General features: G+C 41.4%; 2 protein-coding genes across 10 annotated transcripts in view; one reads left to right on the top strand and one right to left on the bottom strand.

Moving 5' to 3' along the window:
* Positions 1-3,976: 3,976 nt before the first annotated feature.
* On the top strand, positions 3,977-21,621 carry MLH1 (mutL homolog 1). Of its 5 annotated transcripts, none has more exons than XR_005103664.1 (19): positions 3,977-4,434; positions 5,055-5,145; positions 5,263-5,361; positions 6,436-6,509; positions 7,641-7,713; positions 8,828-8,919; positions 10,244-10,286; positions 10,902-10,990; positions 12,571-12,683; positions 13,265-13,358; positions 13,871-14,024; positions 14,741-15,099; positions 15,890-16,038; positions 17,757-17,865; positions 18,669-18,732; positions 19,269-19,433; positions 20,156-20,264; positions 20,616-20,729; positions 21,255-21,365. XR_005103664.1 is itself a non-coding variant. In XM_037383505.1 (19 exons), exons 1-19 carry the CDS (start codon positions 4,328-4,330, stop codon positions 21,420-21,422), a joined length of 2,250 nt encoding a protein of 749 aa, XP_037239402.1. In that variant the 5' UTR covers positions 3,980-4,327; the 3' UTR covers positions 21,423-21,621. The 5 variants fall into 5 exon arrangements, 4 of the variants coding, with proteins under 4 accessions (XP_037239402.1, XP_037239403.1, XP_037239404.1 ...); XM_037383505.1 differs by having other exon boundaries at positions 3,980-4,434; positions 20,172-20,264; positions 21,255-21,621; XM_037383506.1 differs by lacking the exons at positions 3,977-4,434; positions 5,055-5,145; positions 8,828-8,919 and having other exon boundaries at positions 5,321-5,361; positions 20,172-20,264; positions 21,255-21,621.
* A 1,940-nt stretch (positions 21,622-23,561) lies between these two features.
* Positions 23,562-26,649, bottom strand: part of STARD3NL (STARD3 N-terminal like) — a 31,510-nt gene continuing 28,422 nt past the window's right edge. For all 5 annotated transcript variants that reach the window (XM_037383510.1, XM_037383509.1, XM_037383512.1 and 2 more), the window contains 2 exons: positions 24,730-24,799; positions 23,562-23,904 (listed from right to left, as the gene is read on the bottom strand). In XM_037383510.1, coding sequence (XP_037239407.1) covers positions 24,747-24,799 — 53 coding nt within the window. In that variant the 3' untranslated portion in view covers positions 23,562-23,904; positions 24,730-24,746. The remainder of the gene's footprint in view (positions 23,905-24,729; positions 24,800-26,649) is intronic.

The following is a 26,649-nucleotide window of genomic DNA, read 5'->3' as shown; positions in this document are numbered from 1 at the left end:
ATGCAGCTGCAACTTGTATCCGGGCTCAGAGATATAAATATGAGCTTCTCTGTACAATAAAGTATCTCTGGTTGCACCACAACTGGAGTCCATGCCTTCATATCCCACATCTGGGTGCTTGTCAAGACAAGCTGAAAAGCAGCAGAGGGAGTTATCGGAAAATGGGTTGAACAAACTTTCTAAGACTTGTTTTGGAGTTCAGAAGGCAGACATTCTTTATTTATGGCGCTGGGAGCATGGGGGATGTCTCCACCTAATGTGCTCACCTTGTCCTCAAATACACATCCCTTATATTCTGTATAATCATACATATGTGTTCCATTTCCCCGAAATTCCATACTTATTTGATTATTTCCCTTCCATTTACATTAGTCCCTCCTTCTTTTGCACATGTGTAGTTTCTTCTTATTTGAGTCAGAGGGCTGCTTTTGTGACCACCGAGACACTGTTGATTTCTAAATACTTCATGACCCCATCACCTTGGTTCTTTTAAAACGTTTTCTTGGCAAAACTTGCTAGGTTCCCATGAGATTCAATCAGTTCTTTTCTTTCATCCTAGATGTTCCTTTCAAGTTGGATCATAAATTTCATTGACACAATACAAGGTCTTCTTGATCACAACCTAATAATTATACTAATACAAGGACTTCCCAATTGCAATCTAATAATTATACTAAGGTTATACATATACTGAGGTTATACATTAAACTTCTGGCATCAGTGTCCGTGAATCAAGGTTATTTGATTTGCATTATTTCAGTGATCTCTTCCTAGCCAGCTGGAGACAGTTTTAAGAAACTGTCATGAACTTTGCTGCTGTTTGGCAGTAAAAACTGTAAGAAGTGTGAAAGGTACCATTTACCATTAACATGCACATCAAGGAAAATTATTGAAGGGCAAATGAGAAGACATTGCCAGAGACTTGAGTATTACCTATGAAAAAATTCGTTTCTTACAAGGAATTCTAATAGTGCAGAAAAAAACCTGTTACTTAGTGGAATGCTGCTCAACTCGCTTCAAAAACAAACAGGAAAAAAATCAGGCTTTTTTGCTCAAGCAATCATCATCCTTCAACCTCCTTTCTGCTTGAGCTGCAGTCTAAAATGCTAATAATTTTAACCTTTGAAGTTGATATCTTCACTGCTCAGTCTTTTCTCCAGGGTAGCAGGTCTCTGCCTTTCTGTAGCCTTGCCTCATGTTACAGGGTCTTGGGTTTTGTTTTGTAAAGAAGATAGTGCTGTGGCAACCCGGATTTACTTGTTTTCCATGTGCTACAAGCCCATGCTCCAATTCTTTCTTAAACCTTCTTTACTATTTCTTAATACCCACTGCTCAAGCCAAACAAAGCAATGTTGACTTTGAATGGGTCAGTAACAAATTATAAGTTAAAAAACAGTTTTCTGAGTTTCTGAATACATTTGAGTTGGAATAGTAAGTACATGCTGCTGATAATGAGTGGGTAGGACTTGAAAATTGTATACAATACAGTAGATTAAGATTACCAGACCCAAAACTAGACAGAAGTTTGTATTTTTTAAAAAATGAAATAGATTTTATAATAAACAGCAAAAAATTCAAAATTCATGAACTGGCTCTTGGGCCACCTCTCCTCAGCAATGAGAAAGATTTTGGTAAGACTGCAGTTCTTCCACTGCATCTTTTTTTTTTGTTTTCCTTTTTTTTTTTTTTTTCTTTTTAATTAAATGATCATCTATGTCTCCAAGGGAAAAACTTAGTACATTTCTCTAGTGACTGTGGGGCTGTTTCAGTATTGTGTGTTTCTATGAAACTGATTCATGCCTTCTGAAATTTCTTAGCATTGATTGCTAAATATATCAGCTTTCCTCTTTGGGATCACTTCTGAGCCCTGGCATCAAAATACACTGGTTATATCTTCCCAAATTATTCAAAATGGCATATAGATCATGTTTTCAATTTGCTTTAATACAAACAAATCAATATATTCTTTATCTTCTCAGTAAAAATATTTGAAAATCAAAGAAGTATTTTACCACAACACATATGTCTCTACCAGGCTTCTCTGATGAATTATTTTTAGCGATTGTTACCGATGTTTCCCTTCTTTGACAGATTGTGACACAAAACAACAGTTTAAACTCGGATGTGTCAGAGCAAAGCTTGTAGGGCACGAACAGGCAGGGCTGACCTGCACCGGCACGTGTCGTGATGCAAATATGAAAAAGTCTTTTGATGGCTGCTTGCAGCCAGACAGAGAGACAGACTTACTCAATGTGGAAGCTGGGAGTTTGGCACACACCACACAAGGTTTTAAAGCTTCACGCAAGCAACATCCAGTAAAATGAACTGCATCTCTATCGTACAAACTGTAACACGGGTACAAGTAGTAAAAGGTGTATATTTTTCTCCTGGCCTTTTTCTCTTTTTAGGGCAGATAGTGACAGCACAAATAGCTCTCAGCAGCAACGTGGACATGGAAGAGTTTGAGTAAATGCGTCCTCTCCCAGATTGTGCACCCAGATCCAGCAGATGCCTTCTGCTTTCCCACTCCCATTACCTGCTGCTTTGGTTAAGGCTCGTGGCAGGCTGCCTGAGGCCACTGAAACCAGATTCCTTCCCTGGATTCAGATCCTGGAGTACAGCCAGATTCATCTGCTCTGAAGCTCCCCCACCCCCCACCCCCCCATGCCCCTGATGCTCCCCAGCTCCCCGCACAGACAAGGCTGGTGCAGTTGTCACCCTCTCTTTGTGACCATTAACCCTTTGCCACCTGCCCCGTTCATGCTAACAGGGGGGCTTGTACCAAGGTCCCAAACTTTTTCCTGCGAGTCAAAGCAAAAGTGCCCCATGGCCCAGGTAATTGTCACTGCAACGGGAAGGTTCAGGAAGCCACGGCCAGGGAGGTGGCAGGGCAGTACTGCTGGCCTCCACCCGGATAGTTTTGCCAAGGACAACAAGTGGGGAACCTGCAGGCAGCCTCAAAGGTGCCTTCTGTGGAGATCTTCCATGCCTGGGGGCACTGCAGGCACCTGTCCATATAGACAACCATCACACAGCAACCATCCCGGACAGTGCTGAGAACAAAAACATCCTCACAAGGCAACACACCTTATAGCAAAGTACTTCCAGCCCATGTTTCACACACTTAAGCCTTAACACTCACAAAGGAAATGGTTTTGCTTCATGCTTCACACATTCCTTGCAGGGCTTGTGTCTTCTTCATGCCCTTGGACAGGGCACGGCCACGGCTATGAGCCTCTTGTTTAAAGCAACACCCTGAAGGTGTGCTTCTCAGGATGTTGTCTTGTTTCTTTTCCCTCTGCAAAATGAAAAACGCTTTATTGATTGCCGTCAACATTTTGCAATTAATGTGTGATCCCAAACATGCAGACGTGAAGAGGTTGAGAGGTAATTGGAGTTACATTACAGTAGCTTAAGAGATGCCAGTAGCAGAGCATCTTCATCTGGAAGGTTGAAGGCACCCTTGGCATTGCAGCTACAAACAGCTCATAAACAATATGAATATACCGTAGCATTTTGCACAGCGACGCGCCAACTTCACCACGCTGACACTGCTCTGCAGTGCCACTGCCCTCCCGGAGAAGCTTTTGCTTCTCTCAAGCCCCATTTGCAGCTTGCCCGGGAGAAGCAGCGTTTACAGTGCGCAGGGAAATGCAGTGGGCAAGCTGTTCTGCACCGGGGGATGCCGGTGTGTTAAGATCCCAGTCAGAGATGGCCCTGGAAAGGAAGAAACGTTACGTATAGCCTTACATCCCTTGGGATGCTGGAGACCTCCACTGTGCGGCCGGGGTCACTGCAGGAGCCGGCGCTGCGACCCCGCGTTGCAGAGCCGCGTCCTGCCGCCAGGTGGCGCGCTCCTCCCCCGCCAAGGCTCCAGCCCCCGTCGGCGCCCCCGCCCCACCCACGCTGCGCCGCTCAGCCAATCGCAGCGGGGCCCCGTCTTCCCCCCGTCTTCCGGTGCCCGCTCCGTGTTTGTTTTTGCCGCGGGAAGGGAAGAGGCCGCGTGATGGGCACTTGCGTGGCCCAATGGGGGGGCGGCCTGCTCAGGGAGGGGGACGGACGGGCGGGCCGGGCAAGCGGCGTGCGGCGCGGGCGGCGCGAGCCGTGAGGCCTTTTCGTTCCCCGGCCCCCGGCCGTCTCCCCTCGCCCCCCCGCCGCATCGCCGGCTCCTTCCCCTGGGCCCTTCCCCCGGTCCCCGCTCGGTGCCACGGGGGCCCTCTGGTGCCTCTCCCGCCTCCTCTCCCCTCGGAGACCTGTTCGCCGGGACTAGCCGAGCAGCCGGCCTCCCCGCTTCCCGCTTCCCGCCCGCGGGCCCCTGTCGGCACCGATGGCCGGCGTGATCCGGCGGCTGGATGAAGCCGTGGTGAACCGCATCGCGGCCGGGGAGGTCATCCAGCGGCCGGCGAACGCCATCAAGGAGATGATAGAAAACTGGTAACGCGGGGGCCGAGGGAGCCGGGGCGGGGGCCGGGGGGGCTGAGAGGGGCGGGCCGAGGTGCCGGCAGCTCCCGGTGGGGTCCGGGGGTGCGTTGGGTGCTGAGGGGCGGGCAGAGCGCGCCCGGGGCCGCCCGCCGTCACGGAGGCTGCCTGGGGTTGCGCTGGGTTGGTTCTGCAGTTTGACGGGCCTCATTTGCTTTCAGTGTCGAGTGATCATTGGGTTATTTGTTTTGAAGATGAAGCCTGGGATTAAAATTGCTGCCGTTTCACTAGTAGCGACCTGTCGTCAGCTGCGTGAAACCCTGCGGCAGTCTGCAGCAGGTTTCGGTAACGGGAGGGAAGGCCAATTTACTTGTCGGACTGGACACCTACCTAATTGTTAAATTTCTGAAAGTTCTTCATAATTGTTATGGATGGCAGATTTAGAATATCACCGTAGTTAAAAGAAAAGGGAAGGAGACAGTAAAAGCTAATTTGAAACAGAATGGATTCCAGTATCGGTGATGAGTTGAGTAGAAACAAATTATCGCTTGTGTGAGGAAGAACTTTAAATCAGTTGTGTCGTCCTTTATTCCCTAGAATTGTTGTTCTCTAGAATGCTTTCTTTGTTTCTGCAGTTTGGATGCGAAAGCTACGAGTATCCAGGTAGTAGTCAAGGAAGGTGGTCTGAAGCTCATCCAGGTCCAAGATAATGGCTGTGGTATCAGAGTGAGTAAACAAAGCTGACAGCTGTATGCTGATGTTTAATGCTACCTTTTAAAAATGTTTCTGTTCTTGAAAAATGTTGGAAACAGAAAGTGACTATTACTTGTCCCTTTCACATAGAAAGAAGATCTGGACATTGTGTGTGAGAGATTTACTACAAGTAAACTGCAAAAATTTGAAGACTTGGCTAGTATTTCTACGTATGGTTTTAGGGGTGAGGTAAGCCCTTCATCAGGGTTTTGAAAATGTGTGTTGCTTGTTGTTACCCTGTTGTAGAGGAGTTTGCATACTGTCTCCTTCCCAGTACTCTTTTCAGAAACTTCTGTTTTCTGAAAGAGCTTGCCATGTAAATACAGGTCAAAATACATTCCTATGTCTTTCAAGATTAGATGGATGCCTAGGAAGAGGTATATATTCCTTTTGCTTTCTGGAGGAAGTTTATTTCTTTTTTTAAAGTAAAACAAGGCCTGTCTTCTCAAATGCTGCTTAAGGAACCTACAGGTAAAAGACAAAGATTTTAGTGGAAAGTGAATCTTTGATGTCAGACGTTTGTCTAAATACCGTACTTAAAACTAAATGTTTGAAATGCACATTTGTTTTCCTTTGCTTTTGCTTTTAGTCAAGAGTTAGTATCTCTGACCCCTCAGATAGAGCCTGTGAGAACATGGAGAACTACTGTATGTAAGCTTGTCTGAAAGAACAGTCTAGGATGAGTTCTACTTTGCCCTCCAGATGGACAGCAAGATATATAAGTACGTTGCCTGTGCTCAGGTACATAGAGCCTTGCATTACTCCACAGAGTAGACCGAGGCCTCTCCTCGCACACTTTCAATTTAATCAGCTCCATGGCCAGTGGAGTTTGGTCCCGAGGACGGTTTCAGTAGGCATTGAGTTTTCCATGAAAAACATTGTGACCTAACTTTGTAAGAGAAGAACTTGGGCAGGGATGAGAAAGTAATGTCTAAAACTTTCCAGCTGCTTTTTGTTAATGTGAAAGAAAGAAAAAGGCACAGGTGTAATAGATTTGCAAATTTCTTTTAGTTAATGTTACATGGTTAGCTGCTTGCATTGTCAGAGATAATGAAGTGTTAGAAAAGCTAAAAGATGATCCTGAATAGAAGTCAGTGTTATAGGTACTAAAATTTATTAAAGCTTTATTGACCTGCAGTTTTCTTGTGAGGGTTTTTTTTACTTGCAAGTGCTCTATCAAAATTTAGTGATGCTTTTTAAAGTGTGGACACTCCTCAGTGGTCTCCAGAGCAAGGTTTACAAAGATGCTTTCTCTTTCTCTAGGCATTGGCTAGCATCAGTCATGTTGCCCATGTTACAGTAACGACTAAAACAGCTGACGGGAAGTGTGCATACAGGTATGCAGCCTGTTATCCAAGTGACTTCTGCTGCATGTAATAATGAACAGATGTATTTAATGCTCTTTGCTGTGCTCTTGTTAAGGAGGAGGGTGGGGTAAGGAGTTAAGTGTTTCTGGGGTAGTTAACAAGAATGACCCAGAATGTAAGAAAACATAGTTGGAATGATTTTTAATTCCAGATTGTAAAGGTAAGCTTTAGCTAAACAATGTGTTTTAGAAGTTGGGGGGAGGGGAATGGGGAATCTTAAAGGGAATTCTACTTCCAACAGCCAGTGTAGGATAAACTTTTGCCTTTTTCTCCATTTCAGGATAAAATGATGTATATACACAGCCAGCATGTCTTGCAAATTTTGTAAGACTCTTGAGCACAGGAACTTAGAACTTTGTTTGCTTTCTGCATGGTTCCTAATCTTATGCAAAAAAGGTTTTGAATATTCTTCTGAAAACTTAAAACTTTAAATATAAGCAAGCCTATCCATTAAATTTCTCCACTACTTTTAAGAGAAAGGGGGAGGGAAGAAGCTTTGCATCTTGGTTTTTCCAAAGACTCTATGAATATGGTCTGTCTTGCATTAATTATGTGGGCTATGTGAGAGGGCAAAAAAAGTTTGCCCTTTGAAATTATGCATCTGTGTAACTTGCTGAAAGACCTACGTGGGTCAGAAATCTCTTATGCTCAAAATCTTGTTACAATCAAAAAGGAAACGCCTTACATGTAAAGTCATTAATTTCTTGCTAGTATAACTGAAGCATAAAGTCTAGTGGAAGAATGATTATCAGTCTAGGTCTAGCTATTAAAGAAAGGTAAAATACAATAATGCAGCCTTTACAGGAAATGTCTCAGTAATACAGTTTCAAAACACATATCCTGTTGTTTTTCCCCGTTTTCTCTGCTGTTATTCCCACTCTCCCATTGCCCCTCTGGGTCCTAGGGTCAGTTAAGGCAGTTTTCCTCTAGTAGAAAGGTCGTGTGTGTGTGTTGCAGCTAGTTGTCAGTGTTCCAGGTTCTTTGTTGGGAGGAATGTGGTGATGATACGGAATTGCTTTTGTCTCCTCCCTTTTGTCATCATCTGTCTGTCTGCACCCCTGTAAATCCAGATATCTAGTAACTTTTTTATTTTCTGCCTAGAGCTACTTACAGTGATGGAAAAATTAAAGCCCCTCCTAAACCCTGTGCTGGAAACCAAGGAACTCAGATCACGGTAGGTTTTTGTGCTTGTTCTCTCTTGTCCCTTTTCTGTTCCCTGGTCATTATGCTCGCACCACTTATTGATGTGTATTAACATTGTAAGGTACATGACAGTATCACCTTGTAGAATATATTCCAAACGATGATGATGTGTGGGTTTGTTGGCTGCTTTTGTTGGTTGTGTGGTTTTTTTCCCTTCCTTCTGAGGATAGCACAGTCATTTACTATCAGAAATATTTCAGAATCCTTTTGGACTGCGGAAGGTATCAATGGACAGGATTACAAGAAGCTCAGAATATGGAGGAGTGGTCTACACTATAGGAGCTAGAGTGGGAGGATGAGGCCTGGCACAGGAAACTGCAGAACTGCTGTTTGTTTTTCAGTCATATCTTTTATATATCATACCAAGATTCAGATCTGGGTTGGGATTGGGACTGGCATTAGGATTATGAAGAATAAGGAGCTCACAGTGGGAAGGCGTGTGCATGTTGCACAGTGTAGGATGGAAAGTGGAAGCCTGGCCTAGGAGGCTGCAGGTGTGCGTTTGTCTTGCTGTGGGAGCATACACCCTGCAAGCTTCCCATGTCGGTGTTTAAGATAATGTGTCCTAAAAAAGAAGCTGAACTTTAAATTTCTGCCTTTCTCAATATAACAGAAAAATAATTTGCATATTGTTTAAATATATAGTGAAAATGAAGTTTAAGATGCCATTTTAATTACATTAACAGCCTTGATTGCAGCAACTGGTTTAACGTTTATTTGCTTTGCATTCAAACAGTGTAATCGGCGAATCCACTGTCATCTGCAGTGGAAGGTACATAACTTGCACTGAAAAGTGAGCTGTAGAGTTTTTGTTATTATTGGTAAAAATACTGATGTAAAATTATTGGTAAAAATACCAATTTTTACCTATTGGTAAAAATACTGGTACTTGAAAACACACATTTCTCTGGAGTTCAATTTGTTAGGTGAACCTAAGCAGGTAAAGAATAAATTGAATGTTGATCTTTCATAAGCTAAAGTATTCTCAGAAATTTTTGTAGTACCTATTAAGATGCATTTAGATTAACTATATAGTAAGAGGAGATTTTAAAAATTACTTTTAATTTTGAACCTTTTCTCTATAGGTTGAAGATCTCTTTTACAATGTAAACACAAGGAGGAAAGCTTTAAAAAATCCAAATGAAGAATATGCAAAAATACTAGAAGTCGTTAGCAGGTAGACTGAAATAGGAGGCTCCAATTTCTTATACTGCCATGAGGATTACTGTTTTTTTTCAGAGCAACCGGCATGTGTGTGTTTGGTGTCATTCTTTTTGTTATTGCTTTTGGGTTTTTTAACTATTTGTCAGTGTACTGACAAATCATTTGTCCAGCTTGATAAGGAAAATCCAGAGGGGAAACAGTGTATTCAGTCTGACAACTATTAGTAAGAATTGCAGCAAACAAATGCTGATAGACTTGAATGAGTAAACTCTCAATGCACTTGGGCTGGATGGAATCAAAGTAAAAACTGTGCAGGAGCATTGAGATTTGGCTGAATATGAAAAAGCTGAATAGCGATTTCAAGTCCTTGGGAGGGGGAAATAAATCCCTTTAGTTACCAGATGTTCCCTTCCAGGATCCCTTTGTTGCATCTTGTGCGATGTGCAGAGCCTTTGCAAGCAGGATCTACACAGTTTAACCAAAATAACTGCTTTACGCTTTCAGTAAACACAAAAACTAGCAAAGAGTAGCGAGACTGTATGCTAAGTGTTAGTCTGCCCCCAAAACGAGCTACTTAAGGGTCTTTACTGGCCAAGCAGACTTCAGCCAGGACGTGAAGGGTCAGGTCCCCCTGCTCTGTGGAACAGGCTGATCCAAAGTCTCAACAAGTTACAGGCTTCCAGCACTGGTGTTTGGTTAAACGGCATTAGGATTTTACATATTTTCATTTTGGTTCTTTTTCTTCTTGAATTTTTGAGTTACTAACCGTCCTGGCTACAACAGTCTAACCTCTCTGCATTTTCAAGTTTCTCATCTTGCAAGGTTCTATGGTACGTTCTTTCTCACAACTTAGCAACTTCCCTAGAAGTTTGAGCCAAGATTAAGCAGCTGTAGTGTATCAAACATGGTGCTGGGATCACAGACAGCTGAGCTGTCTGCGCAGGGGGAGTTAAAAGGGAGAGCCAGCTGTTCTTCCGATCCTTCCCCACAGTAGCTGAGACTTTATTCTGTTACACTGAGGAGGTTTTGCTCTTGTTCTAGTTAAACCTATGCAGTGACACAGAACTAACCAGGTCCGCAGAAGCTGATCAGTTGTGGATTTTTTTGAGAAATAAGCTAAGCTGATCCTTGAATTTCATATGGTTACAGGCGAGTTATAAATAGAAATCACTTATTTTTATAGCTGTTTAGTCTACAAAAGCCCAATTTGGCTCAAATCATGTTTTTGTGTAATAGGAAATGAAATTGTTTGCCCCTGTTACTAGCTGCTTTTCAGCATTCAGGGAAAGTAACCTTTTCTTTTACATACTGCAGCCGTATATTTACCTGTTTTTCAGGTATGCCATCCATAATTCAGGCATCAGCTTTTCAGTTAAAAAGGTATGTAAATAAAATTTTTATAACTTCACTGTGTGTCTATATATGTGTGTGTGTATATAATGTGTGTATCTGCAAATGCCAGACGACTTGCGCTGCGCCTTCTGCAGTGGGAATAGTGTATACAGCCTTCCATTGTACTGAAATGTTGAAGGGTACGTTGATGCAGTTTGGATAGAAAACATATTACTTAAAAGTGAGCAAGACAAAAATATATTTGTCGGGAGTTTGGAGTTTTCTGTGGGGTCAATGTTTTATTTTGTTCTAGCTTTATGAGCTGTTGCAGCTTCTTTTGGGAGTCTGGTTACTGCATGAAGGAGGACAGGATAGACCACCTTCGTTCTCTGGCATTCTTGAAAATTTATTGAACTACTTACGTTCCTTACTTTCAAAGATGGATTTACTAGCCTGAATGGGTCTAACGTGATTAGCAAATCTTGTAATCCTGTGCCATTTACTATCTATTGTTTTTCTGAACACAAATAAGTAAATAATAATACAAAACACTGTAATGCTGTTATGTCCCATGCCTTTGTGTTAGAAACGTTAAGCTGAACGTATTGCTAACATTTCAGCCAGAACTGTGAATTGATGAATACTCCTTTCTGCTCTCTTTAGCAAGGTGACACAGTGTCAGATGTTAGAACCTTATCAAATGCCTCAACGGTGGACAACATTAGGTCCATCTTTGGAAATGCTGTTAGCAGGTAGGTTGATGTCAGTTTCCCATTGACAGGAAGTTTTCCAGTAAATCTCCCTCCCCTTTCTCTTTTAAAGAACACAGGCTGTGCTAACTTTTCCTGCTTCCTTCAAGGTGAATTACAGGGAAGAGGGAGTGTTGCAATAATAGAGCTGTCCCTTGTCTTGCAGAATGTGTGACTTTTTTTTTAATATATCAAAGGAAAGAGGGAAGTTGCAGAGCTGTTCCTTTAATGACTAAAAGGGAACGATCTGCTTGTAACTTTCTCTGTGCACATTTAAATAGAGCAAGCTGTACCTGTGTTCTCCACGAGTTCCTAGCCTCTTCCTATGCCGTGAAAATCTACCACTTCTTACTGCAGTCTGCTGTCTGATACATTTCGAAGTCTCCTCAAATTCATTTTTCTAAAATCTTATGGTTTAGTATCTGGACAAAAGCTGCGTTAGTTGAGGCTGAGTAAACCAGGCAGGAAAGTTAAACGCAAATAAAACCAATCATTTTTTGAAAATGATCTGCCACTTATAGGAAAAATCTGTCATTATAAGACATTCAGCTGTAAAGAAGTCATTGAATGGAATTGTGAAATGGGTTTGCCCCACCAGTACTTGGGTGTCAATTTGATTCTGTTACTAAAGTCACACTTCACATGTAAGGAGTGTAACTTTTAATACATGGAAACACTTTTATGAATCACAGCGAACTACAGAGGCTTTTTAGTGATAAGGTTTGCAGTCATGTTTGTATTTCTGTAACGCGTTTGGTTTTGTCCACTACTATGCTTGTTTGGTGTTTTTTCCATTGTACAGTTCTGAATAAATTGTCCATTTCAACCTAAATGCTCTGATCATGTTTTTAAGCAAAACTTTTTTTTACCCAATTTAAGATGGTGGTTAGTCTAGCTTGTTATTTTGACTTAAAAAATTAACACAAATAAAAATGGCATTCAGTATATATTGAGGTTGAATTGGAAATAAATAGCCTATAAGCCTTTTCGATGTTAACTTTAGTTGGTGCAATGCCTTGCTAGAGAGCTGTGCTCACAAACTACCAGAGCAGGTTTCCTTGACTAATGGATCATGAAAGTTGTAAAAACTATTACGAAAATTGTTAATCTTAGGATCTGTATGAGTGATCAAAAATTTTTTATATATTTTTATGACTTCATGATAGCCCACCAGTAAATATTAGACTGCAAAAATGGACAGAGTAGTTCAAGAAAAAGAATGTTCATCCCTAGATGCTGACAATTTTGAAGTGTCCTTGTCTATCACCATCAATGACTTAGTGAATGTGTATTAGAATTATCAATAGATGTTTATAATATTATGCATAGTGTGATATGTTAAGGTACTAAAAAGATAATCGTATTATTAGTTTATGCTTACTCAGAAGAAACAATGCAATTCAGGATAAAGAATTTTGTGGTTCAGCAATGAATATTTGAACTCTTAAATAATTCTGATGTTTTAATTAACTGTGTTATAAATAGAATATAGAATAGTATATTGCTACTCGTGGGTACTGTTTGAAATTTGTGTCAACAGAAGAATTCATTTTTTCTCTGTGTTTCTGTCAAACTGTCAATAGGGAACTCATAGAAGTGGGCTGTGAAGAAGCAAGTCTGGCTTTTAAAATGAAAGGCTACATCACAAATGCAAACTACTCTGTGAAGAAATGTATATTTTTACTCTTCATAAACCGTAAGTTTTTTTTTAAAAAGCAGCATTTTGTACAGTCATGTGTTGCTTACATAATCAGAAGAACAGAACTTTCTGAAGAATTAAAAAATGTGTCAGTGTTCTTAAATACATTGAAGAATAAGTATTAAAGTTAATTGTAGAACTTAAGGTGGTTTTCTATTTGTAATGTGCATTATGCTTTGCACTCTAAATAGTGGAAAGCAGCCAAGACTGGGCCTAAAGAAACTGAACTTGTGCAGCATCAAGGTTGTGATTGTGTCCTGCCAACTTACAGACTGGTCTCTCCATTCTGTAGCAATGTTGGCAACAGACCTTAACCAGATGAAATAAAGAAAAGTAGTCTAGTTATTTCAGTATCTGTAGAAAAAAATACTTCTAAATACAAAACACACTCTGAAGATATTGCCTGTTCCTGGTTTTATATGGAGAACGAATAGGTCTCGGGGAGGCGGGGTGGGAAACAGGTCTAACAGGTGCCCTTTGAAGATACGAAGCATGAAGGTGTTGGTCTGGAGGAGGAGTTGGGCACTGTGCAGTGTATTCCAGTGGGGCTCTGAAAATTGCGTTTTGTTCTGTTTCAGATCGATTGGTAGAGTCAGCCGCTTTGCGGAAAGCCATAGAAACTGTGTATGCTGCTTATTTGCCAAAAAGTACGCATCCATTCCTATACTTAAGGTAAAGTAATAGGAAGAAGTAGCCTTTTAATACTATCTTGTAGAAAATAGCTAGGGTGAGTAGGTTCAGAAGGACATTTGTGTTCCTTATAGTAGTGTTAAGCATTGCACTGAGGTAATTAATTTCCAGACGGTAGAATTCTTAAGACAGGCCTTATTTTCAGAAGTAGTGAGTGTCTATAATTTCAGCTTAAGTCCTTTCATGTGAACTCAGGAGACACTGCAAGTAAAAGATATTTCTAAAACCTGGTTTCTGTAGTAGTACAGTGGAGCGGTTGGTTTATGTTTATCTATGTAAGCTCATTTTGGCAAGTTTGTAATAGAGTTCTTCAGATGATTTTTTTTTTTAATACCCCAAACAAATACCAAACCAAAAATAGCAGGTTTCAGGACCATTTGGACTTCTTTGCGTAAAGTAATGGCCCCGAGCCTGACAAATTTTGAACTGAATCAATTTGTGCCTTCTCTTCCATCCCTGGGAAATTTCAGGTTAAATTCTAAATTTTTTTCCAGCCTGGAAATAGCCCCTGAGAATGTAGATGTGAATGTGCACCCTACAAAACATGAGGTCCACTTCCTTCATGAAGACAGTATTCTAGAGCGTGTGCAACAACACATAGAGAGCAAGTTACTGGGCTCCAATTCTTCAAGGATGTATTTCACTCAGGTGAGAACATGTTTGAAGTGACGGCAGCATTTTAACTGTTGTGGATATGTTTACTCCGTTCAATAGTACAATCTGTGCCGTGATGAATAGTCATCGGTGTGACGCTGGTAGCTTGAGATCTTTGCTTTATGTTTCAGGGATGAAATTGCTTTAATATGCCAATGTTAACAATGTGGCAAAAGAGACAAAAAGTGTATTGAAGACATTTTAAATACAGTTCTGTCGAGTATCTGATTAGCCTTTTTTGATTTTATAAATATGTTAGCCTTCACACATGGTAAATGTTTTTTTATTCTGCCCCAGTTTATGTGATTTAGGAAACTGTTCTATTTCAGACAACACTCTGGATTTAATCTAACCAGAAAAAGAATCAAGAAGACTTCCTAATCTCTTTTATGTAGAGCATAATGTAAGAATTATAACTAAAAAAAATCTTTAAAAAAACCCCCAAACCCCACGTTTTGTGATTTTTAATTTTTACATTAAAGATTTCCCCTTTGAAACAAAGGAATGCTAAGTAATGATTTTGTTAAGTGCCAAGATGATGACATGGGTGCTATTTGGATAGCAAGTGCAAAGCTGTTTAAGTAGTTGATGCTGTGTTTGTGGAGCTTGAAAATGACTTGCCTCTGAGCAGTAAGATGCTGTGAGAAGTGTGACTGATCTTTGTTTTCTTGCTGAATCTCTTCTCTTTGCTTCCCTACATCTGAATGAAGACATTGCTGCCAGGAGCCGACTGTTCTTCCAATGAGGTGGTAAAATCAGCAGCAAACCCTTCTGTGGCTACCAAAGGAACTGGTGATAAAGTTTATGCGCACCAGATGGTCCGCACTGATTCCCGAGAGCAGAAACTGGATGCTTTTCTTCAGCCAGTGAACAACCGCCCAAGTACAGGCCCCACTGAAGCTGCGACAGAGGTTAACGCAGGACCTGCGGTGGCTGTGGTCAGGTCACAGGATGCTGAAATGGAAGATGTCAGTGATCTAGTTGAAATGGCTGATGTTCAGGAGGATGCAGCGCTGTGTGGGGGGCCAAGTGAGAGCGGCCATTTGTCTCCCAAGGCAGCGCCTCCTCGGTAAGACTCATCTTTCCTACGGTCATGCAAAGCTACCTATGTATTTCATGGCATGGCCCTGCAACTGAAGATTTTTCAGATCTCTTCTGACTTCCGCTTTTTCAGAAGGAAAAACTTTCCTAGAATAACCTTCCATGGCATTTTTTTGAGAAACTAATTTCGTCTGTGAACTGTATATTACATAACTTGTGGTAAACTGTGTAACTGGAATGGGATTTCCATGCATACTGAAAGGCAGGCAGCAGTATAAAAAATTACATTAGCTTTAGTTTTGGGAGGTCAGGCTGATTTGCCTCTTTGGAGGCCCTCCTTTTGTGGGGGGATAGAAACTACATCACTGAAGTTTGCAGGCATTATGCTGCTAAAGAGAAAAGTGCTATAATCTTTTTATAGCTCCTGCAGGAGCCATTATTAGAGGCCAAAGCCTTCTGAATCCTACCCCCACCCCCTCACCTCCTGCCCAGTATTACAGAAAAAATGGTTATGAAAAAAATACTTAGAAATATCAACATTTTTTGTTGTGTCCTTTACAGCCCGTTGCTTGGTGCTTAAACAACAGATGTCTGATGTGATCGGTATTAGGGAGTTGTAAGTTCTCTTATGAACTACCTTTTCCTAACAAATTAGGCTTCTAGAAGTCAAATAAAACAGCCTGTCTTTCTAGGAAGTTTTGGGAAACTTTCTACATTTCCTGTGTTAACATACAGCATGTGAACTGAGCATCCCATCTGTTGGTGTGTTTTGCCCAAGTATCGAATTTAACGTAATTTCTTTTGGTTTGGTACCGCAGAAAGAGACCACGGGAAGATGCGGACATAGACATGGAGAAGGATGACACCAGGAAGGACATGACTGCTGCCTGCACCCCTAGAAGAAGAATTATCAACTTGACCAGTGTATTGACTCTCCAGGAGGAAATCAGTAACCAGGCCCATGCAAGTAAGCAAGCCTTTTGCTTCTTGAGATTGTTGTTACTCCACCAACTAAATATGATTGTTTGAACTGCTGAGGAAAAAGTGAATTAAAAGGTGGCCCAGTCACAGACACCTCACTGTGCTGTTAAGCGAGTTTTTAACAGAAACATTTGTTAAGTGTCAAGGGCCAAACTTTGACTGGGCAGCTCCTGTACTGAGCCACACTGGAGGACTGTTTTAAACACTTTCCTGTACCTTGTGACTTGATCAACGTTTTATGCATCCTAAATCTCTTGCAAACCTTAACTTGCATCATAATTAATAACATATAAAATCACAGCTTGAAAAGCTACGTTATTTTCTAATTTTCAAACAAAAATGGCAGCTACGATGTGGTCATTACAGAAACCTTGCTTAGTCACACGACTGCAAAGTAGACTGGGATAGGCTTGACGGTCATAGTTTTTATTTACTACTTTTGCTTTTCATTTCCATTTCTGTCTGTCCCACTTCACGAAATGATGATGAGCCTGGTAAAATACAATTTTCTCTTCTGGTAAGAGTTGTTTTAGAAAAAGATAAAAGGCTTGCAATTTTTCCTAGGGTTGCTTCCTTCTTAACTTGTATAGTCGACTTTAGTCATACTGAGTCACATGAATTATTCAGTTAGTCTAAATGTTGGGAACCTTGTGTTCTGGGGGTTTTGTTGAATTTATTTCTATTTTTCTGGTAGTAAGAATTGGGGATGCTCCACAGCTAAAAAGGCTAGAGTAACAGACATCTGTAATAAATAACTTTTATCAATTACTAAAAATCTTGATCTTTAAAAAACATGTGCTTACACTTTACTTGTGCTGCACAAAACGTCCTGCATTAGACTGGTAATTCTGTATCTGACTGTCACCATTTAAATACTAAAATCAGTTGTCCCTGAGCCATAAAATGTCCAAGTGTGCCTCAAAAGACACAGTAGAACTTGTGCAGCAGCTTGAGGTTGTGTCTTGTCTTCACGTGTGTAAGAAATACATACAAGAGACCTCTGCAAGAAAGAAAAGACTTTTCTCGTGATACTGTGTTCCTTTGGGAAAGGTAACAGTGGAATTTGGGTAGTGTAGTGCTTTGTACGTGTGGTGACTGCAGCTCCAAGCTCCTGTTAAGGAAGCTGCTCCCAAGGACTGCAGCTAGTGACTTTTGTTGTGGAGTGTCTAAAATGAACTCTGATTTTGGAACCTGACTTCCCATACTTTTTAATATACATAAGTGAGAAAGCCAGAAACTTAGTTTGGGAGAGAAATAAATTACGGGCCTGTTCTATCCCACTTCCAGAATTTAGTCTGACAGTGCTGGGTTTTGGTGCAAAGTTGTTTTACATCTGCAGTTTTCTTTGAAGTGTGTCTGTGCTCCCTTACTAATCTCCTGTGGCTGGAAATGAATTCTGAAAGGCTATTGAGGTCAAAATAGAGGTGATTGTTTGGGTTTGGTTTTTTTTTTTTTTCATTGTTTGCATTTTAACTGTTACATAACTATTCTCACTTCTGGTTTGATATATCTGTATGTGAGCACACAAATGATTGGCATTTCAAAATGTGGGTAAGGAGCAGCATCGGTGTAGTAGTGACTGAACAATCATCTGAGACTTTGATGCTGAAAAGACACAAACCATTCGACTAAATAAATTAGGGCAGGCTTGCAGATATGAAATTATATCCTTCTGTTTCTTCCCCACCCCTTCAATTGTTCCAGATCTTCAGGAGATGCTACGTGATCACTCTTTTGTTGGCTGTGTCAGTCCTCAGTGGGCTCTGGTCCAGTATCAGACAAAACTCTATCTTCTCAATACCACAAAACTCAGGTAAAGCAGCTGTTAAACTTGTTGGCAGTTGAAGTAAGTATCAATTACCAAGCTAATTAGAAGAAGGAAAGAAATGACAGGAAAACCAACATCGGTTCTAGTCACCTGTTTGAGTAGTCATGAGGCTAAAGATGAAGCAATCGGTTCAGAACAGCAGAAACAAGCCTGGCACGCTTGGGCAGAGTCCTAGGGAATCACTGTAATTAAAATGCCAGCGACTGTATTGTGTGCTGGCAGGCTGGGGGAAGGGAAGGGAGAGGTTTATTTGCTTCCCGATTGTCTACAGCAGCAGCACAGGGTATAAAGATGAGCAAGCAGCCCCTTCCAAAAAGTTCCATAAAACGCTGTATCCAGTTAAGAGAAGCTGCAGGACATGGTTGTAACACAAAGTGTCTGGTTTTGCATAGGTGGACTTACAGGACCAGCTACATAAATTTTGTAACAAGTAAGAGAATATACGCGAGGTAGACATATTGTATCAATTCCCAGGCTCCTGGGCACCTCCTGCAGTGCTGCAAAGGAGTGAAGAGCTTATCTGGGAATAAACTGATAGCAGCTGCAGGCTTGAGCGTGTAACATTTCTGCACCCATGTGGCTGATGATGTCAGAAACCAAGAAATAGACTTAATTGTAAACATCTAGATAGTGCATGTGAATCTTAAACTGTTTAGTTAAAGACCTTTGCTAATACGGATATGTATGCCTGACGTTTCCAAGATAAGCCTTACTTACCCCTCTGAAATTACTGTAACTTGGAGATACATGATCCTGTCCATATAACTAATTTTTGTACTTCAATTTAGCCAAGAACTCTTCTACCAAATACTTATTTATGACTTTGCAAACTTCGGAGTCTTAAGGTTGTCTGTAAGTATAATTTTACATTATATCCTCTACAAAAAGTGGTTTTTTAAATTTATTTACAATAAGCCTGTCCTTTCAGACAAATGCATAGTTGTACAGGTTGGGTTTTGTCCACTGCAAAAGTGGTGTTTCATTTCTTTTACAGTGAGAATAGAACGTACAAAACTGTTAGTAATTTTGTAGTTGCTACTCTAAGTTGTCCTCCTGACTACTTGTTAGTCGTGTCACTTCTAGATATTCACCAAGCTTTGCTGTGGCTTTTTACATTGGGACAGATAATTCATTTGAATACAGAATTTATCAGTAACAGTGTTGACTGCTACATTTATCTTGTGAATATCACAGTACTTTGCAGGGATGTAATCCTGTGCAGTTCACATCAGAAAGAAATTCATACTTTTTAGACTGTGATAAGCAGAACTGTTTGCTCTACAGGCCAGAAACAGTCTATTACAATTAGTTCATACGTGAAGGAAGAAGCTATAGATTTTCAGTAGTGTGTTGATCATTAACAACAGTTTTGCCGCCTCCGTTTCTAGGAGCCAGCTCCTTTGTATGAGCTCTCAATGCTTGCTTTAGAGGATCCTGAAAGCGGCTGGACAGAAGAAGATGGCCCAAAAGAAGGGCTTGCTGAGTACATCGTGGAGTTCCTGAAAAAGAAGACTGAAATGCTGAAAGATTATTTTTCTTTTGAAATTGATGAGGTGACTGCTGCTGTTACTTCTGACAGTAAATGACTGGTGGACTTAGGTTATGGTTGGACTTGACCTTAAGGTCTTTTCAGACCTAAATGATTCCACATTTTGGTAACAGATAACTGTAGTACTCTGCTTACAGTGCTAACTAGCTCCAGTAAGATTTAGGTGGCTTACCCCTTTCATTAAAAATGCTCAGGACTTACGCTGTTTTAGAAGGCATAATTCAGGCATTGCTTCCAGAACTAGAGTGCAGATCTCTTACCCAACAAGATGCAGCTTAACCAGCTCTCTGGAGCAGCACCATTGTTCTCCATGTCTGGGGTTGGTTTTGTGTGGCCCGACGAATCCCTTAATCTATACAAAACCAAACAGCTTCAAGTGTCATAGAACCCAGACAGTTGACTCTGATCTTTTCTTGTGAAGTGGGATCGGAGTGGTCAGTGGCTGGAGGTAGAGGAGGCAGCTGAATTCAGGTCTTTGAGCTGAGCGGCTTAAATCCAGGCCTCGCCACCACTAACCCTCTTCCTGCAATGTCTGCCTGGCATCAGGCTTTAAAAACTTTTAACTTCAGGTACTCCAAAGGCTCACTATGTTTGGCAAGAATCGGTCGTACAATAAGTAACAGTTTTGGTGCATTTACTGCCACAAAGAACATGCTGGGTTTTGTTTTGTTGTGTTTTGTTTGTGTGTGGTGTGGTTTTTTATGTTGTTTTTTTTTACTGAAGCAGCAGCATTGCCTTGCAGGAAGGAAACCTTATGGGGTTACCGCTGCTTATAGACAACTATGTTCCGCTGCTGGAAGGACTGCCTATGTTCATCCTTCGTTTGGCCACAGAGGTATAGTCTCTGAATGATTTTTATTAATTCACAAATGACTCTGTTTAGGAAAGAATGAGGTGAATCAAATTATTCATCAGAAGCTGCAAAGCAAAGGCTGGATTTGGTTAAATGCACTGCTACATGCTCCGGCCACTTTTGCTGTGGTGGCTGATTAGTGCTTTGCCTCTGCATTCATAACTGCTGACTGAATGAACGTGTATTTTGATTTGAAAGCCTGCATTTCTGCTGTGGTCGTGGTTGTTCTGTGCCTTTACCTTATCAGCACAAAACCAGCCAAGACCTTATTTATTATGATTTTTCCATATTAAGAATCTCTGTCAAGTCTCTGCCTTCTCTTTTTTCTAACAGGTAAACTGGGATGAAGAAAAGGAATGCTTTGAAAGCCTGAGTAAAGAATTAGCTATGTTCTACTCCATTAGAAAGCAATATATAATAGATGAAGCCAACCCAACAAACTCTCAGGTACAAGAACATCTGACTAATCACATGAACAAACAACTAACATCACTTAGGAAACTTCTTTCAACTACAGACTTCTAGTCCCAGCTCTGCTTTCAGTGAGTCAAAGTAGCAGTGTGGCAAGATTCTGAAAGAACGCGGCCTAAGTTTTCTGAAGTTTATATGTACTAAGAGAAGCTTTTAACTTTGGGTATCATGGTGTTCTGAATATTACAACAGTCCTCGGCCTCCGAGTTTGGGATGTATTTTTTTAACCTGCTGAGTTAGGACAGATAGCTGTAAAAGAACAGGGATGCATGTAAATTAAAACAGTTTGCTTAATCATTCAGTTAAGGTAGCCCATTCTGTAAGTGACTTCCCAGAGCTTAAAATTAGCTTGACTGTATAGAACAGCCATCTCTAATACTAGCAGCATTTTAGTATCACTGCAGTCTTACATAATAAAGTTTCTTAAGGCACACTCTCCTCCAGTAAAAGAGAATGTCAGTTTAATTTTGTCCTTTTGTTCCCCACCCCGCTCTATTTCAGAATGAAGATTCTGACTCCGGTTCATCAACATGGAAATGGACTGTGGAACATGTACTTTACAAAGCTTTCAGGACTCATCTTCTACCTCCTAAACATTTCACAGAAGATGGGAACATTTTGCAGCTTGCTAACCTGCCTGACCTGTATAAAGTTTTTGAGAGATGTTGAGCAAGTAGTTATTACAGACTGGTGCATATTTGAAAAAACATTCATGCTACGTTCTGTTTTACTTAGCAGAGGATAAAGCTGGAATCTTGACGGAGCAAAGAAAAAGAGGGTATTTAATGTCATACTAACATGACAGCAAATGGTCTATTTTCCTTGTTGATCAAAGAATAAAAAAAAATTGGTTTAGCTATTTTACCCACATATGAAACAGGGCATCTCATTTACCTCGATATACAGAGAACCTAAAGCATGCACCACAGAAAGAAAACATGCAGATTTAGGAGAGGCTTGCAAAATTTTTACCTTACATTTGCTATATTCATGGTTGCTATAACAAAACATACCTACCTGCCCCACCAAGGATTGGCTGTCACTAGTGCAGGTGGCTCGTTGTGCTTTATAGCTCATGGTTTTGGATTAATTCCCCTTTCCTAATTTTTCTGAGTACTAAACTGCAAGAGGAAGAGGTGGCATTTCTTAGATTTCCAGAGGAACTCCATATTGCAGCTGGAGGAAGGTGTTCAAATCAAGTCTGAACTCGGATCATCCCAGTTGTGTTTTTCTCATTGAGTTTAATATTTGGTTAGGCACATTCCAGCACTGTTAAATGACAGTTTGTTCTAATGATTTATTCTTACCTGCATAGTCTGAAACAGGTCTTGAATATTCTGAAGTAATGTAAGTGGTAGACTTGATTTTGGCTTATTTTTTTCATCTAGCAGCCACAGAAGAGAATTTTAAAAATAGCAGGCTAGAGGCAATGTAACCACTTGCTGCCTTTGCTGTCTATTGGTCTTTGATGGAGAGTACCTTATCTTTTAGTCATACACTTACTTACAGAACGTTCCTTGGAGCAAAAGGTAGGTGATTTTACTGTAAGGCTTGATAGCAACTGAAGTGAAATAAGATAGCTAGTGCCAGAACATCTTGCAGACTTCAACAGTAGCACTTTCACCTCCCTCTCCTCCTCTCCCTTCCCTTCGTACTGCCCCCTGAAGGGTCTTTATTCAGTGCTGCAGCCTCTGCTCCAACAGGACAACTGCAACTGCGCAGGACCCTGTCCGTGACAAGCCTGCTTTTAATAATCAATCTCCCAGCCCACCTGCAGCGTCTCATACCCAAAGCTGAAGAGAGAAAGAAATCCTGCACGGAGCCCTAAGCAGTGCTGAACAGCGGCATCCAGCTGCAGCTTCTGGGGCACACCAAGGTCACAGCTGTGCGTTTGGCAGCTGCAGGGGCTTCCGAGCCCTGCACGTAGCTGACAGATTTGTTGCGACCGAGTAAGGGGAGCCAATGCATGGCTTAATGGTTTGTGCTTTTAGTGGAAGCATCCTGTAAGTTGCAACGGGCACGACTGCTTCAAGGAGAAGCTGCAACTGGAAGAGAGCACAACCCATCCTATCTGCTACGCAGCGTGCTTCTGTTCCACAGCACTGGGAGCATCGCAGAGCCGCACAGCACCCATGTGTGAGTTAACACTTGAAGAATACGCTGGTACTCAGGATTTGCTCTGTGGGTTGCTAATAAAACCTACTGGCTATATAAGGAAAGGGACAACACTTGCATTCCTCTTTAGGTAGGAATTAGGTGTTACACTAAAACTTTTTTGATCAAGCATTGGTTAACACTTAAGATCTCTACCTGAGAATACATATCTTATACTTGCACACGTAAATTGAATGACTGACTGCCTTCCTTTCACTACAGGGGTAATACTGGGGTTTGCAAAGGCTTGCTCCCATTTCCTCCTTGAACCTGAAGAACATCCACCACCAGTACAGGAGTGGGAACTAAGTTACTTAATTTCAGAAATTTCATCCTTTTGATCCCACGTATGCAACAAAGAAATGATGTTCTGCTGCATTGCTGCAGGCAGCCACACAGTACTACACCACATTCTGCACAAAATCTGTGCAAACTGGAATCTTTGCTGCCCCAAAGTGGTACATGCGTATTTCCAGCTGAAAAAGCAACAACATCCTATAATGCATTACCCATATTTTAACATTTTTATTTTAGAAAGTGAACATATCCATTACAAAAGAAAATGCATGGAGTTAAAAAAGTAAACGTAAAACTAACGACAAATTTGCAATAACATAAAATAATTTTTCCTAGTGAGTCCCAACAATCATTAAATATACTTCCACCACAGAGAAGTTTTACTTCATTATATTATCAATCTCTTGATTAGGTACACAAAACAACACTTCCCAGTAATTATCTAGTCATTAGAAGATCAACTTCAGGAATCACTGAATAATAAAATACATTATGGACAAATATTTTCATACCACCTGGGAGGCAACCTAATATACATATGTGAACAAGGTACATCTTTGTGAGGTATTACAGTACGTGGGAACTGTTCCCTTTGCTTTCTAGCGACTAAACTCTCCTGTCAGCAGCTCCACCAGCAAGTCAGCCACAGACTCTGTTGCCAGTTTCCAAACCCCAACAACTCCCCTCAGAGATTTTCTTTCTGTAACAGATTACACGAGTCAGGATGCATCAAGGTGTGAGTCAAGAAAACAGATACTGAAAACAGGAGGCAGAAAAGAAAAGCTCACCGACCCTTCCAGACTAGTGCTAGAAGACTTCAAATCTGAAGCTTCAGCTTCTCAAGAACATTTAATACCCCCCATAGCTTGAGCTTTGCCAGGTGTGGTGAAGTGAAAGCATAGGGCAAGATAATTCCTAAAGTAAATCAAGTAATTTCCAAAATAAGGAAATAATCTCTTATATTTAACCAAAATACATTACGAAAATGTTTAAGACGCAGTGGCTCCACTGTAACCCATTTGTAGTACTAACCAGACTGAGGAGGGGAAGTACCGAAGTAGTTTTGCCCATGCAGTCTTCGAGATGTGTCTACTTGTCCTAGACCTAAACTACAGGAACATCTCTTCCTAGCACTCCTGCCCTGCCATCTCCAAAGGAATAATGCTCCTTTTTTCAGAAACGAGGAGAGATTACACAACTGGCCCGCCACTCCCCTTTCCAGGACAGCCAACAAATACATGCTGGAGGTGTTATGTTCCCAGGCTGCAGCCTCTCCCGCTACACTCCAAAACAGCGCACTCAGCCCCCTGGGCTCTGGTTAGGCAGAGCTGGGGAGCAGAGGACCCCAACTACAGGCTCTCGACAGCCTGGCAGGATTTCCTGCCGCAAGGTTGCTAAGGCAGACATGCTGCATTCAAAGATGGTGAGCTCCTAAGAGTTAGCCCACCATTCAAATTAGTTGGGAAGGAACGAAGAAGAAAAAAGGATTTTTAGAAATATTCAGGTGCTGTGCAAAGGAACTTACCTGCTTTTTTGTATTTGCTATACGACGGGTTTTTCACTGTCTTGTTTTTCTTCTGAGTCTTCATCGGATCCTGAAAAGGAAGACAAGAATGCCATTAGATCAGTTGAGAGAAGAATAAAAGAAAAAAAAAACAAACCGCAAAGCAGCACACCACCGCTATAACAGCTTATCAAAAGGCAATTCAAAGCAACTATTTCCTGTAAAAATATTTACTTTTTATTTTAAATTTCTTATCTTTTTAGATGTTTCACACTGAAGGGTTGTTTTTTTTAAACAGTTACCAAACCCAAACCCCAGCACTGGGATCATTCTTGAATACCTACCCTGTCAAGGAATTCAGGTAGCAAGTGCTTCAAGTTGTCACTACAACACACTCTGGACAATCAACTCCACATTTGCTCCCTGACAAACAGATTTTCCCCACTTGCCACATCCTGCTCTTTAGAAAACAACTTCAGAAGACACTTCCAAAGCAGCCAGAAATACAGACATCAATTTGTAAACCAGCATCTAGTGTTCTGGCAAGACACTGTCTCACTAAGCCAGAAACCTAACAGCTCCCTCTGCCTCCCGCTGCCCAGTTCTCTTCTCCTCATCCCCTGCCTGCTCTCAGCTCTCCACCTTGCCGAAGCCCTGGAAGACCCCAAAAAAGACCCAGCTGGTCACAGGGCTGCGACCCTGGAGCAGCTCCTGCCGGAGGCAGCTCCTGCTGGAGGCGCTGCTTGGCAGGAAAGTGGCTTAATGGAGCAGTTGTTTCAGAGAGAGCACGAAGATACCAAGCAAACAGGGTGATCAGTGCTGAGCCGCAGTTCGGGAGACCCAGCCCAAGCCACAGATGCCTCTGCCCACACCCGAGGCAGCTGTCAGTCCCTGCAGCAGTCAGCCCTTGTCAGGGACCGCTGAAGAAATTACCAGTCCGTGCACTTTGCCATACTGGTCTTGGGAAGTTTAAATGAAACTCACACACAGGGAAAAAAAAAAACAGGTGAGTACATGTCTTGGGTTTTTGCCATCAATTTAGGGCTGAACTATGGATGCACGTTCTCTTTGACAAGGAAGTAAAAAAAGAAAGAAGTGTTAATCCTTTTTTTTGGCCAAACTACTCTAAAGTCTTCTCTTCTTGGAATAGCATACCTGCCTTTCATCTTGAAGCTTATATTGTACAGAAACTGAAGAAATCTCTTTCCAGACTGGTTTTCCGCTTGCTACCTCCTACTTGGCAACCAAGTCTAATGTTGAAGGTGAAGGGGTCAACCCCTATAAAGAAGTGGATGGAAAAGGGTATGACAGTGGACATGTGCACCTTCAAGGAAGACAAAAAGATAAATACGCTGAAAATTCCAGCAGAGCCTGTTTTAAAGGTCACCTCCTGACAGCAAAGACTTGTTTTTGGACATGTTGCCATGTCTGCAGAGGGTTTATTCCCTTCTGCACGGTCATGTGGAATAGTTTATCTCTAAACATTTTCCCAATCAATATGTCAGGCAAATTGACCAAAAATTGTTCTATTAGAACAATCCATAGTTGTGTTGTCTGAAAGAAATGCAGAATTTTGCAGCACATATTTTTAATGGTGAGCTATTTTTACTGCACAACATTAACAGTTTCAGAATACTCTATGACTACCAGTGTGTGCGTTTTAGTTCAGATATATTCACTTGACTGTTTCTTTTGTTTCTCATACCCATAAAGGGTGCTTAAATTTACTCGGCAGTTAGGGCAGACTAGGAGAACGAACGTGCACTGTTACTGAAACCCAGGTTACATGCAGCCATTCCCTGCAGCCACCACCCACGTGCTGAGGCACGATAGCTCACACTGACCTAGCCAAACTACCAAGGAAAACCTGCGAGCTCCACTGACACTTCCTCTCACACTGTATATGCTATTGCCAAAAAAATCCCAGGCTGAATCCAGTAT

This window comes from Falco rusticolus, chromosome 4 (assembly GCF_015220075.1).
Source record: "Falco rusticolus isolate bFalRus1 chromosome 4, bFalRus1.pri, whole genome shotgun sequence".
NCBI lineage: Eukaryota > Metazoa > Chordata > Aves > Falconiformes > Falconidae > Falco > Falco rusticolus.
Note: the sequence above shows the minus strand (reverse complement) of the source record. Positions and strands in the feature narration are given on the sequence as shown.